Source organism: Haemaphysalis longicornis, unplaced genomic scaffold (assembly GCF_048455015.1).
Source record: "Haemaphysalis longicornis isolate Haplotype H1 unplaced genomic scaffold, Haemaphysalis longicornis Haplotype H1 scaffold_9, whole genome shotgun sequence".
NCBI lineage: Eukaryota > Metazoa > Arthropoda > Arachnida > Ixodida > Ixodidae > Haemaphysalis > Haemaphysalis longicornis.
The window spans coordinates 102,550,629-102,570,883 of record NW_027526460.1 but is presented as its reverse complement, the minus strand read 5'-3'; the positions used below and the strand labels follow the sequence as shown (position 1 = coordinate 102,570,883).

The 20,255-nt window shown below is 45.8% G+C and overlaps 2 protein-coding genes across 2 annotated transcripts in view; one reads left to right on the top strand and one right to left on the bottom strand.

Annotated features, from left to right (window-relative positions):
- Positions 1-8,572, bottom strand: part of Upf2 (UPF2 regulator of nonsense mediated mRNA decay) — a 67,949-nt gene extending 59,377 nt beyond the window's left edge. The window contains 8 exon segments of the mRNA XM_077684017.1: positions 324-353; positions 438-518; positions 618-694; positions 4,340-4,424; positions 4,503-4,535; positions 7,533-7,645; positions 7,735-7,894; positions 8,088-8,572. Coding sequence (XP_077540143.1) covers positions 324-353; positions 438-518; positions 618-694; positions 4,340-4,424; positions 4,503-4,535; positions 7,533-7,645; positions 7,735-7,894; positions 8,088-8,090 — 582 coding nt within the window. The 5' untranslated portion in view covers positions 8,091-8,572.
- Positions 8,573-11,207: 2,635 nt separating this feature from the next.
- The window catches only part of Mcm10 (minichromosome maintenance 10 homolog), a 40,324-nt gene continuing 31,276 nt past the window's right edge, over positions 11,208-20,255 (top strand). The window contains exons 1-6 of the mRNA XM_077682331.1: positions 11,208-11,347; positions 11,421-11,957; positions 12,024-12,111; positions 12,994-13,156; positions 16,012-16,173; positions 19,611-19,741. Of these exons, the coding sequence (XP_077538457.1) occupies positions 11,341-11,347; positions 11,421-11,957; positions 12,024-12,111; positions 12,994-13,156; positions 16,012-16,173; positions 19,611-19,741 (1,088 nt within the window). The 5' untranslated portion in view covers positions 11,208-11,340. The remainder of the gene's footprint in view (positions 11,348-11,420; positions 11,958-12,023; positions 12,112-12,993; positions 13,157-16,011; positions 16,174-19,610; positions 19,742-20,255) is intronic.

Genomic DNA, 20,255 nt, shown 5'->3' with positions numbered 1-20,255 from the left:
ATCTCCAAAAAAAATTTTAGCACCAACGACAAAGTAGTCTAGGCACAAAAATTTCACTGAGATTCTGTAGGACCGACGCGACACACTGCAGTGTGCTCTGTATGACGAACTCTTCCCTCTCACTGGAATGCCAGCTTGACATGCACAAAACCCACACCACCACCACCGTGGCATGCTTCTATCATAAAAGTGGCCCTTGTGGCCTTCGACTAAGCTCACAAACTGGAGCTCAGCCAAACGACGCCCAAGCCAGCAGCTCTTGCGACATAGCCGTCTTGCACTGTGGCTTTCTACAACAAGAGATGACGTTGCTTTGCACTCACCTTCAATTTGGCTTCCACAATGGCAGCCGCCTGGAAAGAAAACGCAGAAAGTCAGATCGTTGTGCTTCGGCTCATCATACTTTCACCTAAGGAATGCATGCTGACATGACCTACCGCTTCACTTATGTACTTGGTCAGGTTGAGCCCGGTCATGTCCTTCAGGAGAGAGTCTCGCTGGGCCTCCGATATTGTTTTCTGCGTGCGGCGGAACACACTGTTTAGTTAATGCCACATTTCTCATATGGGCAAACAAAAATGAAAAAAGGAACGAAGCAGGGGAAAAACACGGCTCACCAATTTCTTCACGAAGGCAGTGTTTCGGCGTAGATTTGAGTCGAGTTTGCTGAAAAATGCCTCTTCCGGCCGATTCCCTGAAATTCCGACGAAATGACGCGAATATAACGTCACCCCTTGGCACAGACTGTGACATTTCAAGGCTGCCTGCCTTACATATGTCTTTCAAAAAACTAATTACAAAACTGATGAGACATAAAATACCATGTACTCAGCATTACTTCAACTATAAATGCAAACTGAGTGTGCTGTGTAATAGCTTGTTCAGAAGAAATTCTACCTCGAATGAAGAAAAAGAAGATAACAGGGTTCTGTCCAGACATGTGAGCAGAAGGTCTGACCCCAAGTAAACCCACCCGAATAATAAAATGACCGTCGGTGGACAAAATTAAAAGTACACACAGACAGACAACTTGGAGGAGGGACAGGATATGAAAATTTGAGACAAAGGAACACGTCCATGTAATGCAGAATGGGATTGGTTGGAATTTTTTTGATGTAGACATCAAGTTCAACTGGCTGAAGGAGGAGGAGGACATATCTAATAAGGCCACTACCAAATGTTTCCAGCAAAATTTCCACGCACTTCAGAACTGGAAGCATTCGGGAAACACAACTGTGGCGTAATAGCAATAATAAACAAGGAAAAGAATGAAAGACAACAAAAATTACTTCAGACACTGTTCTTAAAGCAGTTTTTTTTTTTTTAATTTTTCAAGTAAACTCGGTGAAACTTGTCAGTCCTGCTGCTTTTTTCTCACTGATTTCAAATATGCCATTATTTTTTGAGACAGTCAATTAGACCCCAAGATAATCAGAGATAATCGGCCATTTTTAGAGGAACAATAGAGAAAACTTATTCGTAAAACTGTAATCTTTATATTTTATTATATTATGAACCCTGGTGAATGCAATAAGAAAGCAATTTTTTGATGCAATGCTTGGAAGTAATTTTACAGCTCATTAAACTTTGGTGGCACCAGTGGCCTGGACCCGCTTCGAATGCCCATTTCAAGCACCAAAGTTTAAACGAGCTGTAAAGTTAGTTCCAAGCGTTACATCAAAAAAACGCTTTCCTATTGCATTCACCAGGGTTCATAGTATTAGGAAATATAAAGATTACAGTTTTATGAATAACAGTTTTCTCTATTGTTCCTCTAAAAATGGCTGATTATCTCTAATTACCTTGGAAACTAATTGACCAACTAAAGAAATAATGGCATATTTGAAATCGGTGAGAAAAAAGCAGCCGGACTGACAAATTTCACAGAGTTTACTTAAAAATTAAAAAAAAAACTGTCTTAAGAGGAGTGTCCCCCCTTAATGTGCATTTAAGGCGATACTTAACAACTTTTACCGTGTTTGTGACTCTTTCCCCGCTTCCATTTCTTCATCTTACTGTGCAGATTACGTCCCCAAGCCGAATGGCACACGCGAGCGTCCCTAAATAAAGGCTTTTAGAGTATCGGCACTCTTTTCTCTCATCGTTATGTGCCGCCAGGATTTTCACTGGTCGGTCGGCACCACGTGACATTTGTTTATATATGGGCGCAGCCATTTTGTTTCTGGGCACCTCTCCTCTCTCTCTCTCTGCTGCGCGGATGCTAGAGCAGCTGGTCACACTCTGCCCGTCACAACTGGTACCGGTTTCTTTGGGAGAGATGGCAACACTGCAAGCCAGAAACAAAATGGCTCCCAGCCGCTCCCGGGTGCACGAAGTGGCCGTACTCTTAAGCGTAGCTTATTTAGTGGCGCTAGCACATTCCACAGCCTCCTTAGAATCAGGGTTCCGCACAGATGGTGCGCACCTGTTCGATTCACGTGACATCACGTTCAGCATGTGACATCACGTTCAGGTGTCACGCAGCATGCTCTATCCTTAAACTTTTACATTTCCAATTCACAGTGCTGTGAATTTTACGAAAGAGGCCCACTAGCCCCTCAAAGCTCCCGATTCCAGCCCGGCACCCAAGTGGGCATGTGCTATGAAGGAGAAGACAAAATTTTGTTTTTCACGTTTGCAATGTGCTCGAATAGCACAGACAGGCCAGTAGAGCATCGGCCTGTCGCTGTCGAGAGCAGGGTTCAAATCCCATCGAATCACGCGTGTGTTTTGATTTCGTTTACTATTTACCGTGGCGGCCATTTTCTTGACCAGATAACGGCAACGGCGCTTTTTCGCGGAATGGGCACTTAAGGGGGGACACTGGTCTTGAGTACAAAATATTTGCCAAAAAAACACTCAATTTTCTGTACTAATTTTATTTGCAGTCTACACAGGTCCCAAAGAATGCACTCGCAAAATTTTATAGTTGTACCAGAAGTATTTACAAAGCTGTCGCCCTTTGAAGTAGCATAAATGACCATTTTTGCCTATCTTTTTAAACTTCCGTGCCTTGTTTTCTTAGAAGGAATTTTTTTCCCCCACGAGGTCAACTGTCGGGTGCAATATTTTGGGATGTATTGGTCAGATTTGCATCTTTCATGTTTCAAAGCTTATGAAATTAACTGTGCAATAAAACCATACTAATATATAATTTCTTTTTGCTAGCACGAAGTATTACGCAGGTAGTTTTACGAAAACATTGGTAATTGATGACCTGACACTTAATAAATTTACAGTGTTTGCAGAGACATTGGTAAAATTACTTCTGTGGTACAGTTGCGCTCCCTGGTCCTTCTACAGCATGAAGAGATAAAAAGCATTCGAGTATTTCATAGGTAGATAATGAAAAAAATTGCCCGAAACGGAACAGCATAACATATTGCACAACTATGATGTTACACCACATAGACAAAAACTGACTGCCTATTTGTGCTTATGATGCTAAAATACACTTCATATGCAAATATCAAGCACGTAGGTTGAAAAATAACAAAAATATCCACAAGACGAGTGTCCCCCCCTAAGGCTTCACCTTAAAACCACAAACAAGGCCAGAAATTATCGAAGGGTCCATTGTTCAGGTGGGTTAATTTAGATGCTTTGCTGTATCTGAGCTGGCACCAAACCTCTCGCACTCCCAGCCTGAGTCCGGTATTTTGCCTCGAAACTGAGACTGCATCCTCTATGGACATAGACACTCAACCTGGGACCTAGAGCGAAGAAGCAATATGCCACACTACAATGTTTGAATGATTGTTTATAATGATAAGCCCGAACATTCTCCGAATCTGATCAAAAATTTTTGTTACCAAATCCCGCATTTCGGGTGTCAAATTATGGACTATACGAACTACTTTCCAATGATGCTTGCATTCAATATATCCAAGTTTGACTCTGGGACCACAGGGAGACCAATAACTATGACGCATCACTGGGCTACAGGCACCAAAACCAAGTGCTCCCCGGAAACAAGCAGCTAGCGACCCTAACAACCTGTTTATACTTCTAAGGATTTACGCTGAGCTCACACATACATCAAGCAACGTTTTTTTTTTATCTCGTTTTACTACATTTGGCAACCTGCAAGAGACGATCAGCAACGCTGTGCCGCTGATAAAAACGCACACATGTAACACAAATGGAATGAGTTTGACGCTCAGAAGCAGGCAAAAAAGAAAAAAAAAACACCTTGCCAGAGGGAAGGACAGTGGGGAAAACTGCTACTCCCACCTCAAAACATCCTTGGTGGGACGCATATGTCCCACTGCACTACAAAGGGTTGCAGGGCTTTGTGTTTTGAAGCCTTGATCAGCTGCTGAAGTAGTAGCAATCTTACCGGAGGCTGCCAAGTTCTTGGTTCGAAGCTCCGCCTTGAAGTTTAGCCTTTCTTGAAGCTCTGCCACGTATGCATCAAGAATAGCCTGAGGCGGGGGAGGAGTGAGGGCAGGAAGCGCACGTTAGAAACCGGCGAAGGGCGACATAAAAACTGGCGGACCTACCTTCTCACTTTCCTCCACTGCTGCGGTGTCGTCCTTTGGGTCATGGAAGTTTAAATAGGGATAAACAAAAGCGAGGTCGCCATCAGAAACAAGGCAATGGCATGACTGCATCTTCTGGATGCTTCCAAGCCTTCATTCCTTTTACATTACTGGTTAAAGGGTCCATGAAGACAAAATACAGGTTTATTTTATTCTAAAGATTTGGTGTTTCATAGTGTCCCCAGTGCTTGTCCGGCAGCAAATGGTGCTTTATTCCCTAAAAAATACGCATTTTAAGCCAAAACTTCAATCCTCCCACCGCATCGTGTGTTTCGTGATGTCGCCAATGATGAGTCCAGTACAGGTCTATAAAACAAAACTTGGTATGTTGATGATTAAGGCTGCCGCCCATGGCAAAAACATTTTTTAGCCCGGTTACCATCTCCCTTCATAGGTGGCGTAAAGATACCGCTGAAGAAGCACTGTTAGCACCTAATTTTTCTCTGACTCGTACCTGACTTATCGCTACATTTGATAGTAATCGTGTCATGAAATATTGTGTACGACTTGACAGGAATTGTGACGCAAGTGCCAGTGTTGCTTATGCCAGTTGGCCAGTGCCGTGTTAGACAACCCCAGAGCCCTTGACCGCTGTGCAGCGTCAGCCGGCATAGTGCGCATCGCACGCACTAGCGCTTCTATGTCCACGTGTTCATTCAACAACTCCATTGTTTAGGCCAACATCCTTAGTGCTATAAAAATAATGTGCACTAGATTTACGTGCCCACAGCTCATTGTGCAAGCTTATAATCCCGGTTTGATTCGCGTTTAATTTTGTCAGTCTCAGCCAATCGCAACAAACTCCCCTTAATACGTAACGAGTTCAGTGCGGGAAAAGTAGCTAGTGTGTCGCACGCCCACTCTTCGCTGTCCTCATTATACCGCTTATTTGAGTGATGTTCGCACTAAAAGCGGTGTCAGTATTATTCTGATGAGACAATCTCTCGAATGAAGCGCAGCGAAAAGCCGGGCTGATTGAAAATGGTTCGTGACTGGAACTACACACAAAAACTGGACAAGAGTAGAGGAGAACACACACTTTCGAATGAACCAAACTTGCATTTTGTCTTCGTGGTCCCTTTAAGATTACGTTCCCCTTAACACACAGTGCAGTCAAGCAGACCGCATGTGGTAAAAACCTCATAGCTATAATAAAGAACGAACTGATATAAATGCAACTGAGTAATCTTAATTGCCCTTGGCTGTGTTGCTGGCAGCAGACATGAATCGACAACAGCAATAATGAAGTGCCTTGCTATGTGCCTTGAACTCACTTGTTCACCTTAGGCTCTACTGCACAACAAACACAGCATGTATATAGTTTTAAAGTAGCATTTTTGATTTCTCCGAAGTAAAAGCCCGACACATTTACAGCGAACCTGAGGATTGACAGGCTGTCATAGAGCACAACTTAAGGTCAGTATAGATGTTTCTGTGTACTTATGTAATTTTAAACAAGGTCCATGACACAGTAATTGTTTTTTTTCTCTGTTGCCAAAATGCCTATTTTTTCCAGTTATTACCTTCCATTAGAAGAGTTACACTAGCTTCACTTTTGCCATTACCTATATTAGTTGTAACGGTATTAACACGCATACGGGCAATGAGACGCACCGTAGTAAAGGGCTTCGAATTAATTTTGACCACCTGGGGATCTTTAACGTACGCCAACATCTCGTACACACGGATGTTTTTGCGCTTTTCGCCTGCATCAGAAAAGCGGCCGCTGCGGCCGGGAATCGAACACGCGTCCTCGTGCTCAGCAGCACAACGCCTTAGCCACTGAGCCACCGCGGCGGGTTGCCATTTCCTAGAGCTTAGTCCTTTCTGTCTACCGGATTTCTCCTGACCCCCCCCCAAACTATTTAACCAGGCACTGTCTTTTACTTAATAGCTGATGCAACCACCACCTCTACAGTCAAAGCCCTGCTGCACCTAAGCAACAGCAGTCTCCCCAAATACTCCAATGAGGACTCTAAAGGAAAGACCTACGCCTTCCTTGGAACCTCAAAAGTAGGCTACAAGCAGGCGCAGATCCAGGTTTTCTCTGAGGGGGTGTAAGCTTCTATCAGTGTTTATGATGACAATGATGATGTTGATAAGAACGAGGAGGACAGTCACCAAAATTTTGGAAAAACAGAAATACAACAAATAGAAGAAAATCATCAACTAAACCTTTTCTATAACCTGAGGTGTCACCCTCTTGGGGGTAGAAATTCCGAAATTAAGAAAGGGGGGAGGGCAGTCGGGACATCTGGACCACCCCTCTGGATCCGCCAATGGCGACAAGACGCACACTGCATCCCCTGTCTCATGCTTCACAAGTAACCTGACATACTGTGCCCAGACCTGTTTTTTGGGGGGCCACGGAGAATGGACTTTGACTGATGAGGCCGGTCACACCAAGTTCAAACGCTGCCACGAATTTCTTCCTACGAGACTAGCAGTATGAATGGGTGATTAGTAGGATTACAATTATGTCCCTTATTTGAGACAGAGATGAAATATTGCAGCATTGCTCCCGGCACTACAGAAAAAAAAACCGGTGGCCTGCATATCTAGAAGGGTGCACCCCAGGGCACATTCAACAGAAATTATGATACGTAATGCCTGAAATATGGTACAGGTTGCAAAATTACGTAAGTACATGAGTTATACGCAGAGATCTGGGCATTTCAAATACCGGGATATCTTCCAGCGAAGGCTATCAATGCCTGTTACGTAAACCAGTTTAACGCCACAGTTATTGGCTACAACGATGGCTACCGATAAAGTGGCAATGGTCTTCTCTTATATCCAATAGCAGGACTATTCAAGGGGCTGCAGGGATTGTGGTCATCGGTTGTGTACCAAATATGTCAAACACACGTTTGTGCAGTTGCAAATAACAGCCAAGAATCGTGCCCAGCGATAGAAATCCAAAAGTCGATGCCTCCCCGCCAGAAGAAAAGGAAATTGAACGATCTTCCGCACAGAAACAGTGGTCCTTACAGCCGCCGCACTGCCAGCAGCCCCCTCGCCTGACGTCTCCTCCGGATGCAGGCCATCCGGGCCCTTCGACGGGATCTTGTCCCCAGGACTGTCTCCTGCCGAGGCATCGTTGGCTGAAACGGAGGAACCCACGATTTCGAATGATCGGATGGCCGAACTATACCCCGCTGCGTGCGAGCCCGAGGAACTAACCGCACCTTACCTGGCTTGCCGTCTCCTCCTGCGACGTGCAGCACGTTGTTGCACGGGCCCTTCTGCTCGCCCTTTTCAGCTTGCAAGGCCTTGGCCTGCTGTCTCCGGCCTCTCTCCTCCCGCTCCCGGCGCCAGCTTTTGCCCTTCACTTCCGTCTTCTTCTCGGAATCCTAACAACCACGGTAAAAGCGAAGGAGGGGAGGAAAATGAAGCGTGGTCGCACCGAAGGAGCCAACTTCATCGTCGTTGGGGCTGGCGTAGGCAGCCGCCAACGACGGCGTTCTCTTTTTTTTTTTTTTTTCCTCGCCATGCTGGAAACTCGGCAAAAAACAACGTGCCCCCGCAGACACGGCCTGAACTCACCATTAGCGGGCCTTGGTTCGTTGGTGACGAATACGCGCAATCGGCAACACGTCGGACACGACCGATATCAAGTGTTCACCGCGATCAGCCAAACGATGCTAACGCGACTGTGCAAGCTACGGAGCTCGCGTGACCAATGCTGCCACGCTGTGGTGCTGTTAGTTCGCCGCAGAAGACCATTCCGAGGCGAAAAATTGCGCCGATGCGAAGTTGCTGCCAGTTGCCAGGCAAAGCTCTTTACGTGGAAGAGAGTTCGCGGGCAGCGAAGAAAAGAAAAAAATGATCGCGTGTTTTGCGCTTCAAAGCCGTGCGGTGAACATACACGCTTGGGAGTCAAAGCGATCACATCACGACTGCTATTCACAGATGCTTCGAGAAGCCTCAAAAGTTACGTTCAGCCACAGTTTACGTGGGAAAACTTTATCACAATCGGCAACGATCATGCTCACACCACACATCAACACACAACCATGTTTTCGAAACTAAGCCCCCTGGTGTGCGTTATTCTAATGTGAGATTTGTAACACTTTTGAACAGCGTTTAAAAATCCTCGCGGGGTCAATTTATCATTCATCTATGCATATATTTATAAAGTAGCAATAAAACGAGCAACATTTGGTGGAATATTATTACTATGGTATGGGTCGCGCTGTCGCCTTGTGTTTTGGAACTTTCGTTTCCACCATCGCCTCCTTTACTTTTTCAATGCCTGCGGCATCGCACTGGTTCCCATTACTGCGAGATCGCCGCCCTATTTGACTCACCCAGCGCCCGGTGGCGCAAGTGACCAATCCTCAGTAGCGGTTGCGGCGTCAGCTGATGCTGGGTTTTTGAGCGCGATTTTGCTTTCGTCTGAAGCATATATTGTAAGATAAAATTTGTTTGCCTGTGTTTTTGTTGGGATTTTAGGTAACTTTGCTCTTTTCCAGGGTGCTTTATTGTGGGATCATTAAATGAAGAGATTGTGTTTCGCTCATACAGTTTATCGGCCCGCTTTAATTGTATCGGTTTTGTCGCTCTTTGGCGGATTTATTGGCTACTTCTAATAGACAACTGCAACTATCTATATGAAATCCGTTTTATGCACGGTTTGCTGCTCTCATATCTTTTGAAATTTTCGCGCGTGAAACAGCAGCGGAGAAGGGCGGTCTCATTCGGCAATTATATGGTTGAGACGGACAACACACTATGTTTATCACAAATTCAAACAAATTAAATGGCATTAGACAGCCTAAGAACTAATACAAATGAACAGGAATGAAACGGATGCGAAAACAAAAGTTCGAGTTGTTACGTGCGAGTACATAGGCGCCGTGCATGCACGCGTGCATGTATCTTTCCGTGACATGGGCTTTGTGCACTGTATATCCTTTTCCCGGCATTCTTGTCGGTCATATAAAATGCGGGGTTGGTCAGCAGCGGCTTAATAAACTTTCTACACATGCAGTTCCACCAACTCTCGCTGATGAAATGCCTTGATTTTCACATACCAATACTGCAGCATTGACGTGATATAAGCGCAACGGTGTGTTTCAATTACAGTGAAACCTCAATGTAACGGATTTCAATGTAACGAAACCCTCGATGAAACGAACCACGGAATTTTCGGTAACTTCAAGTGCATGTACACCATGCATGCATATTTCCCCCTTGGTGTAACGAAGTCCCGTTTGCAGGAATTTCAATGTAACGAAGTTTCATGGAGAACTACAGTCAAACCCGGCTATAATGAACCAGGATAGCGAATTATGCTATATATCGAACAAAAATATTTCAGTTCCAGGAATACATGGGAAACATATATTCCTTATAACGAAGTTCACATCCGATATATCGAACTCCGCGCGCCTATAGAATGGCCGCCAAAATGCATGGTCTCGGAGCGGCGATTGATTGGCCGCGACCACGGAGCAAGAGCCGCGACTGGGACATTGCGCCTTGCACGGAGCGACGTGACGGCCGACACTTTCCGTAACTATTTCCGACGCGTGGGACTTACGACGGAACCGGCCGCCCAGTCAGCGAGTCCGGACCAAGACAGCAGCATCGGTGAACTGTGGGAAAAGCTCGCCAACGTTGCCGATGATGTCGCGAGTGAAAGCCGTCCGATGATTATATAGTCAAGCGCTTTCGGCAGTCGATGTGCTCCGCCAATTCTTCTTCGATTTTGGAGAACGCAGACTCGTACTGCTGCAAACAATGTTTCGTGTAGAGAATGCTATGCTAGTTGTAGCCGCCAAAACAAAAGTGAAAACAAAAATCACCACTTTTTTTTTTTTTTTTGCAGAATAGGCAGTTAAGGCGGAAAGAAGCTTTATTAATTGCAATAAATGGATTATTTTGGGTAGGGTTAATGGCTACTTTACTGTGTTCATTTCTGCATGTGGGGATGGTGGAGTTGAGGATGGGAGGGGGGGGGGGGCTATCGCGCAATGCGAACTCGTAACAATAAGCTCGTTATAGGTGGGTTCAGCTATATCGAACTATTGGATATATCGAACAAATCGCGGTGCATATTGCAGTTCGCTATAAACGGCTTTGACTGTATAGGCATGAAATGTAAGTTGTAGAGGTATATTTTGGGAGACGCTAGCGCCAAAATTAGGTCTCAATAAGACGCGAACGGCAACGCGGGCCGCCCAATGCCGCGGACGCAGCGAGCCACGGAGTCTATCGCCCTTTGCCTACAAACTGCGTCGCGTGCATACACGGCTGGCGCACTGTTTCTGTTTTTGTCGGAGCTTAATCGTCTACGCGGGAGCTTAATCGCGAACCGCATGGAGTGTTTTCTCCCGCAAAAACTCAAAACGCGCCCCGCAACCCACTGGCGTGATGACGGAGCTCGGCAGCCGCGGAGACCACCCGCGCGATGTGGGTAGCTCCAGCCAGCAACCACTTCTAACCGCTCGCTGAAACGCAACTCAAGGGGCAAACCAGAGGGACACGCGAGAAAAAAAAAAGCGGATAACGTGGGCGAAATTTTCACAGCAAAAAGTCATAAGCGCCGCTTACATAAGCGCCGTTTTGCCCGCGGATCGTCTGCTACCATGCGACCTAACGGGAGAGGATCGGTGGGTGGCGCCACCACACGGAATTCAGACGCAATGGGAGAGTGCAAGGCGGGCATGGTTTGGGGTGACGCCGCGGGCAGGGGGCGTCTGCGTAGTGGAAAAAGCGCGCGGAAAGACAGAGAAATCCGTGAGGCGTGTTTGCCGTGAAATACCGCGTGCACTGTTAACCGGAACGTCAAAGTATGGATGGTAAGAGAAAAAAATTGCGATATTTGTACCGATCCGCATTTCCTGTTGTCTGATCTCTGCTCTTTCTTGGCAGAGGTGGAACTTGATATCGACGCCCTGGAAGAGTTGCTCAGCGAAGAGCTTGGTGATGCCGACGTTACGGAAGAACCCTCGAAAACGGAAACACAGCACGCTACCGCCGATCAGAATGAGCCCGGCGAAGTGCTCTCAAAGGCCGACATCGAAAAACAGCTCCGCGAAATGCAGGAACGGATGGACAGCCTTCGGCGCCAACTAGAAAGCCAGCAAGCGACCGGCGCCGTGCGGACGGAAAGCGATTCCGCGAGCAAACCGTGCGGCAGCCGAGCGAACTCCAACAAATCAGTCGCTTCCCGAGCGCCGTTAAAACTGGTGGATGAGGATATATTTAGCTCCAAAAAGCAGGATGATGGGAAAGCGGAAACTCGTGCGGAGAAAAGCGTCGTGCATTCCGGCGACACGGATTCCTCCGATGACGAGAAGCGCCACCCGACCGCGTCGGAGTTGAGCAAAGTTGGCAAGAGCATCAAGCGAAACCTGGAGGAGCGTCACAAGTCGTCCGGATTATCAGCCAGGTCGCCTGTTGACACATGTAAGCCGGAGCTTCCCTTTATTTCGGGTTTCGTTGCACGTATACGCCCTGCATATTGTCTTTCAGGGAACAGCGGCAAGCGCAAAGGCACCCTCCCACTTGACGGGCATGACGGCAGTGGCGTCAGGGATCCTTACTCGGGCATACGCATAATGTAAGTGGCGCGTTGTACATTGCCTGAAGCCAACCAACCTGCAATTTCCTGCGCGCACTTCTTTATTGCTCCGTAAAAAAAACTTGTACTGGAGTTTCGAGGGATCGAAACATTGTGATGCTGCACTGTTTTTTTTATTTTCTTCAAAGGTTTTACAGTGCCTCAGCGTAAGAACATAAAGCAACGTGCGTGCAGTCAACTCAGTGAAATGTAATCGGACGAAATAATCAAAATGCGAGGACTCGGATGCACATTCTGCTTTTTATTTTTCTTCTCTTGTAGCTGGTTCAGCTTAAAAACAGAACCAGCTGCGATTCTTTGCGACAAAACTTGCTGTATGTTTGGCACACCATACGTGGTGAAGAGGCAAAACAAAAAAACAAAAAAACAGTGGGGAATAACTGGTTTCCACGAAATTAGGAATTCTAGTTTGGTTAACACGAATATTTTTAACGAGGACTGTCCTCCTCAGGATAGACTGCAGATAAAATGTTAGTTTGTCCCACTTCCGCCTGAAAGAAGAAAAGGAATTTTAGCAGGTAAGAAAGAAAATTGTGCGTGCGTCTTATGAGCGCTCGGAGGAACATTGGAGACACATATTGCTCCTACAGAAGACGCGAATGGGCTGATGACGGTGATGGGGGTGTCAACTAAACCAATAGGTTGAAAGCACAATAGACTCCTGTCAAGACCAACTCGAAGGGACTGCGAAAATTTGTTCGTATTATCAGAAACTCACGGAGGTTTTGTTGTATTGTCCGTCCTAACCATGAAATTCGTCTTAACTGAGTTCATCTTAACAAGAGTCTACTGTAAATCTAAGTTACTGCGTACGGGAACCAACTGTCCGTTCGCAAAAGCAAACTCCGCTTTTCTTCCCAGCCGTCCCCTCGTGTCGTCCGCTGTCATGGAAACACGGATGACGGGGAGAAAGCTGGTGAAGATGTCCATGGTGGGCTACTTTGCCCAGCAGAAGAACGCGGACATCGATTGGGTCACCATTGGCGTCCTGGTCAACAAGTCACCGCCAAAGACGTCCAAGAATGTCAGTGAACCAGCAGACCGTCTCTCGTTTGCCTTCCAAGTGAAGTGTTCTCGGCTGGTTTGGATATTTCGTAGAATACCTACAGTAATTGTAAACTCCTAACCTTGCTCAACCAAGGTTGTCAAACCGTTTTTGACTGCATTGCCCCCCCCCCCCCCCCCCCCTAGGCAGGGAAAATGAGGAGCCTTAGTGAACTTCTAAGGCAAATCACCTCTCGGGGTTTACCTGTGAACTGGTGCAACTGCATCTGAAGAATATGCGTCTGAAGAATATCTGTAACTGCCACCCTGCATGTTTATGGACGTGTTGTCAAAGCTGAGATCGTCATATCAATGTGAGGAGAATGTTGCCATAGAAGAATTATCTTTAAATCACAGTGTCATTTTCGTTAAAAGAGAAAGAGAAAGTGCTTTGGTTGCATGCTCTGAATTTCAACTTGCTGAGTGGTAAGGGAGTGGTTACCTCCTCAATATCAGTATTTGTTGAAGCTTAATTCGCAAATAAGCTGAGCAAATCTGAGTTACCTTTTTATTATATTTTTATAAACTCCTTCGGTTTTTGCTTGTGTCGTCGCACCCGGAACTGCATTGCATTGCTTGTCCTTAAGCTGGTCGGGAGTGAGGTCTCACTCGGCAATCACGTTCTCAAAAAGACCACTCCTGTCATGAGATGACCTGCCAAACTCCCCTAAGGGGGGACAGTGGTCTTAAAACAACTTCTTTTAATTTTCAAGTAAACTTTGTGAAACTTGACAGTCTTGCTGTTTTTTTCCCACTGATTTCAAATATGAAATTATTTTTTCAGTTGGTCAGTTAGTTCCCAAGATGATTAGAGATAATTAGCCATTTTTGGTCAAACAATAGACAAAAAAGTGCTGGCCATAAAACTGTAATCTTTATATTTTCCGACACCTAGAGCCCTGGTGAGTGCAATAATCGAAGCAGTTTTTTGATGCATTGCTTGGAACTAATTTTACAGCTCATTAAACTTTGGTGTTTAAAATGGGCACTCAAAATGGTTCCTTGCCACTGGTGCCACCAAGGTTTAATTAGCCGTAAAATTAGTTCCAAGCAGTGCATCAAAAAACTGCTTCGATTATTGCACTCACCAGGGCTCATGGTGTCGGAAAATATAAAGATTACAGTTTTATGGCCAGCGCTGTTCTGTCTATTGTTTGACCAAAGACGGCCAATTATCTCTAATCATGTTGGTAGCTAATTGACTTACTCAAAAAATAATGGCATATACAAATCAGTGGGAAAACAGCGGACAGATTGACAAGATCAGATAGTTTACTTGAAAATTAACAGAAGTTGTTTTAAGAGCATTGTCCGACCTTAAGATGCTTCAAGAATTGCTGTGCATTATTCCTGACAATGATTAGGAATTTTGTTGCGGGCAAAAAAATTTTTTTATGCATTTACTGATTGATTTTGGGAACCTTGTTGGAATTCCAGAGGAGTTGACATTCCAAAATAAAATTCAATCAAGCACCAAAAAAAAAAAGGCAAAAATTGTCAGTGGCAAACGTCAGAAATAGGTATTAAAATGGCTTCCAGCGACAGGGAACCAATTTGTACATAGTGCAAATTTATGTGTGAACAATGATTACTACAGGTTTTCCCGCTCAATTTAATCCAATCGCCATAAATTTAATCCAAGCGCCAGCCAATTTAATCGAAGTACCATCTAATTTAATCCAAACGCCATCTAATTTAATCCAGATGCCAGCGAATTTAATCCAAGTGCCAACCAATTTAATTCAGTTGTCAGAAAGTTGTTAAGGGCTGTTTTGTGCGGAAGTAGGCGCAACTTTGCGGGCTTGGATGCGCGTCGCGTGATGAAAACTTGGTGTTCCTTGATGCCTTACGTGAAAGATATCATATGCGCGCAGACCGTTGCTGTGAGCTGATCATCTGCGAGAGCGTCGTCAGTAACACACGCCAGAAGTATCGTCTGATCTTCGCGTAACAATGCCTTCAGAAGCTCCCTTGTTAAAGACATGTTACTTGAACGCCCTTTGCATTCTGATTTTCAAATGCTTTTCTGCAACGTTAAGCAATATTTCCGAATTATGATACCGTCTGCGAGATGCAGAAATATCGCATACTGGCGACTGAAGTGTCGTCTGCTCGCGTAAAAATACACTGGCAAATCTCCTGGGGTAACAATTCGCGAGCACACGATACTTCTGACAATCTCGCAGACGATCACCGCACGCCACCAACGTATCAAACGAGACCACTCTCCTGGTCTGCGGGTGTTACTAAGTGTCCATTAAGCTGCGCGCATACGACATTTTGCACATAAGGCATCAAGGAACACCACGTTTTCATCGCACTACCCGCACCAAAGCCCGCAAAGCTGCGCCTAATTCCGCACAAAACAGCCCTTAACAACCTTCTGACAGCTGGATTAAATTGGTTGGCACTTGGATTAAATTGGATGGCATTTGGATTAAATTACTTGGATTAAATTGGCTGGCGCTTGGATGAAATTGTATGGCGATTGGATTAAATTGAGCGGGAAAACCTGTAGTTCCAGCAGGTAAAGAAATTGCCGGAGGTTCGACTGGTTGGAGTTCATTAGTGTCATAGAGGGTCTCTCATCTGGACATGTCAGAGATGCTGAACTAGCAGTGAGGTTTTCCATTCAACCGTGAAACTAGCACAAAAAATGGTGATGAGCTGTGAAGACAACCAAGGTTCAGCGATGGTACTTGCAGATTTTACGAGCATTTGAGTAGGAACAAACACCTGCGTACCTGTTCATTTCACTTCTTCTGTCCCTCGTGTTGCTGCCGTTTCCGCATGCTTGCTCGCCATTGAGAAATTGAGCATAGGCTCGGTGTGCAGGGCAAGCCGTTCTCCATATGGAAGCTGACCGACCTGCACGACTGCGAGAACCTGGTGGCCATTTTCCTGTTTGGCGACGTGCACGAGAAGCACTGGAAGACGTCCGTTGGCTCTGTGGTGGGCTTCCTGAACCCCTCGGTTATGCCCAACAGGGATACCTACGTGAGTCGCCCACCTCTCCTGCCCGCGGGGGGAACGTGTGCGTGCATGCATGCGTTGTTTGTACTGTTCCACGTTGAAAAGAGTTTGGTAACTGAACTAAGGCACTAAATGAAGTTCTACCAGCATAAGTATAGTGCCACGGCTGTTCATTGAACTGTGCCTGTTGGTCTGGTGCAATAATTATAGAGTGCAAGGCTCGATGGCGATGTCTTTTTTTTTTAGTGTAGCACTTAAACATTATCTTATCTATTTTGCGTTGCTGGGTCTTGTGGGAAACGAAAACAGCTATGTGTTGAGCACTATCGCCCAATAGCGACGGCACGGGACCGTTCGAAGGGTGTCTTCACCATGTACGGCAATGCCGTTTTTTGTTAATCTCCACTTTGTACCATTGTTCGTTTCGCCTGGCCTTGGCAGTCTCACACTCTTGCCTTTTCCCCTCTCAATTTGCTCGACCACGTCGACCTTATATCGCATAGCGCGCGGTGCTTGGCTGGCTAGTTGGACGCCCTAAAGCAGAGGGGGCCACAACATAGGCGTTGCTTTCTTTTAACTTGGGATTTCAGTGAAAGGTTCGCAATCACGCGAGAACGCGCTAAATATAGTAGTTCAAATAAGCTAGCCCACCTCTCACGTGAGACCGTCTACTAGACCGGCATTTACCCGCGCCCCGGTCGTACGACACCCCGATCATACGACGCTTTCTAGCAGTCCCTTGAAAGTCGTATTATTGGGGTTCCACTGTATATGCAAAATATTGTCACGAAGCCAAAGACGACGGAGTAGTCTTGACGGAAAAAAAAACAAGTTTATTGGAGCGAACTTGTGCTCCCCTAACAACTCAAAGAATACAGAGGCGACGAAACGGCAGTCAGCAAAGTGACGTGCGCAGGTGAGTGTGGGCGAATTGAATCCCGTGGCGTCTGCTCGGCGGGCAATTTATCTCTCGGCGCGAGTGTTTCTCGAACTGTCATTGCATCCAGAACACTGTAGATCAAAGAAGATTATTCTAGGCTGTTGACGTTAGTTCGAACGCTCTCCTTATCAAAGGAGATAACACGTGCGGCATAAAAAATGAAGAATGGAACACGCGCTTCACTTGGTCAATAGATAACACAGATAACTCAGCCCGGTGCAGCCGGGCAGCAAAAACAAAGCATAAATGATCAAACCCAATGCATGGTTCGCAGCAATATCACTATGTGTTGTTTAATACGAATTCAGTTGATTCAGCTTCATCACTATGCTTGGTCAACCATAGTAATACTGCCAGGGACTGGAGCTACATAACTTCGAATTCGTTTGAATTTTGATGCTCTGTGTATACGTTGGATTTAGTTTTAGTGCCCCTGCACCAGGGTCTGAATATTCAGAGGGAGTTACAGTCTCAACATCCGTGTTAATGCGATCACAGTTAAAACCAGTTGGGGCTGCTAAATGGCAGTGTTCTGTATCCCCCCCTCCCTCCGAACAGCTGTGGCAACAGTGCACTGCTTTTTATGGAATACTATGTGGTCTAAACCCACTTAGTATTCTGTCTGGCCTATTCTAGTACGAGGCAAAATTTTGAGGCGTGGCTTGACAGAATGCCACTTGTGGAGATTTCGGCTTGGGAGGTTGCACTTGCACTACACCATCATTGTGCGTTTGTTAGAGGTTGTGTGCAATGGCTGTTTGTGCAGCCACGGGATGGCGATGTTTTCAAAAACTTTGATTATTCATTTGAACAATGTGTGCTCACTTTCTGTGCAGGAATGTTTCTAGAATGGTGACGCATTGTATAACAAAAGTATATCTGAAAGTTATGCGAGATTTGTAAGAACACGAACAGCATCTTGCTTGCAGTGAAACTGCGAAAAAAGTATGATCGAAGTTTCGCTATCCTTCAGTGCTCTTTTAAGTATAAAATATGAACTTCTGTACCGACTAAAACAGTTTTCGTCTTGAAAGGTGGATTATGAGAGTGGGAAGTACCGTATTTATTCGACTATAAGGCGGTTACGATTATAAGGCGAGGGTGCAGTTTGGAGAGTAAAAAAAAACGCCTTATATTTATGCCGAGCTTCGAATACAAGGCAGGGTATGAATTTGAGACAACTGATTTCGGAAAAAAAACCTCGCCTTAATTAAATTCGAATAAATACGGTACTAGCATAATCCATGTAGGGGATCCTAGCCTGTCCCTGAAGTAAAACACAATGTTTTGTAAATTGCACTATCAGCTCAAAAATGTTTTTTTTTTTTTTTTCGAGCGCGCAATGCAAACAGGACTTGTTTGCTCTTTTGTGATTTTAAACAGATCAAGAACCGATTTTTGGGGAGTATGTGGTCTCTATCCCGAATGGAAGGGCATTACTAAAAACACCTTGAATTGAAACAGTTTCCATGATAGGGCCCTAAAATATTTTGAAGCGGAATTTTCACAGCTACCAGCCTCAGGTGTGCTGCCAACAAGAACGGGGGCAACCAAACAGTAACCTGCGTGGCAACATTCTTTTAACTGTACTTGAAATGAAAAGGGGCGCGTAAGAACTTGTCCCAAGCTAAAACTCGAATGAAGTGCAGTCTTTCGTATTCTTTTATGCTGTTTTTGAATCGCGCATCGAAACTGAAGTGGAGCTGTTTCTGTACGTACGGTAGTGTCACGTTTAGCCTCTGCATAGCACCACCTCCGGTAATTTAGTGCCGAATTAAAACTACTTCTGCCAGTTCATTTGGAAGTTCCCTGTGGTTACTCCAGCTGTTGTGTAACACGCTGGCTTTCATGCGAGCTAGACTAGGACGTGCACTTCACACAGCTGGGTTGTCTGTCCCTTTAATTCTTTGACCAGTATCCGAAACCGTCGAGACGAGGGGGATTAGTACCTATGTAGGCTGGGCAGGTGTCTCTTGAGTACTCGGGGGACCTGGTGGGTGTTAGCCGGGGGGCTGGTTGTGAAAGGGGTCCGGAGACTAGGTGTCGTCACACCGTCGCGGGTTCTCCCTGTTATTCGATGTCGGAGCTCAGATAGTTGGAACCTATAGTGGGGTCCGCTGAATTCCAATTGGAACCGTCTGACGCCCATCCTGAGTTTTCAGGCCTATTTTAGGAGTCAGACATCTAAGGATTAGTACAAAAACCTCGCTGTCCCCATTCCCACCCACTTTCCCATAACCCATTCCTTATTACCACCATCCGCATCCCTCATCCCAACCTTTCCTGCTACCGTCCCAGGGGAGATCAGGGGAGTCTCCCCGGGCCCGCTCTCCTGGCTGTGGTGTCGCTGTGTAGCATTTTTTCCTTTTCGGTGGGTATTTCCTTCTCTTCAAAACTCTAGTTGACCTCGGTCCAGTTTGTTTATTTTTAATTGGCGTCACCCGTGATACGTATGTGGTACGGGTTGGGCTTTTATTTTATATTATAGCCCTTTAGCTTTATGTCCCCTTTGCGCACACAGAACGGCCGCTCAGAGGTTTGCCTGAGCATTGACCACCCGGGCAAGGTGATGCTGATGGGCACGTCCAAGGACTTCGGCACCTGTCAGGGCAAGACCAGGGACGGCCAATCCTGCAACAACGTGGTCAACCTGTGAGCATTTCTCCTGATGCGTCGCGGTATAGGCGTCGCTCTGAGTGAAAATTGTTGCAGTGGTCACTGCCGTTGTGAAAAGCACAGATAAAACCACATGATACTACTAGAAGTGAAGCTTGAAAGGGGGGACAGGGGGAGGATACCGTATTTTCGCGCGTATAACCCACCCTTGCATATAATCCTCACACCCACTTTCAGCCCGCCGCAAGAGGAAAAAAAATCGCGTATGGCCCGCACATTTGATGCAGGAAAGGCTGCACCAAAGCTACTGCTCAAGCATCACTTCACATACTATGTAGGCAGAAAAAGCGTATACTTAGCAAGTAGAATGCGCTAACTGCGAGGCGAAAGTCACAATTCACTATAATCAAATTCGGTTCTTAGAGTGCACTCATCCTTGTTTTTTTCTTCCTTGCCCTTGTACGTTTTGTGCAATCGCTGCCATGGAAGGCTTAGTCAGGGTTACTGCGTAGGAGCTTCACAGCACAACGTGCATTGCAGTGGAGCTGCA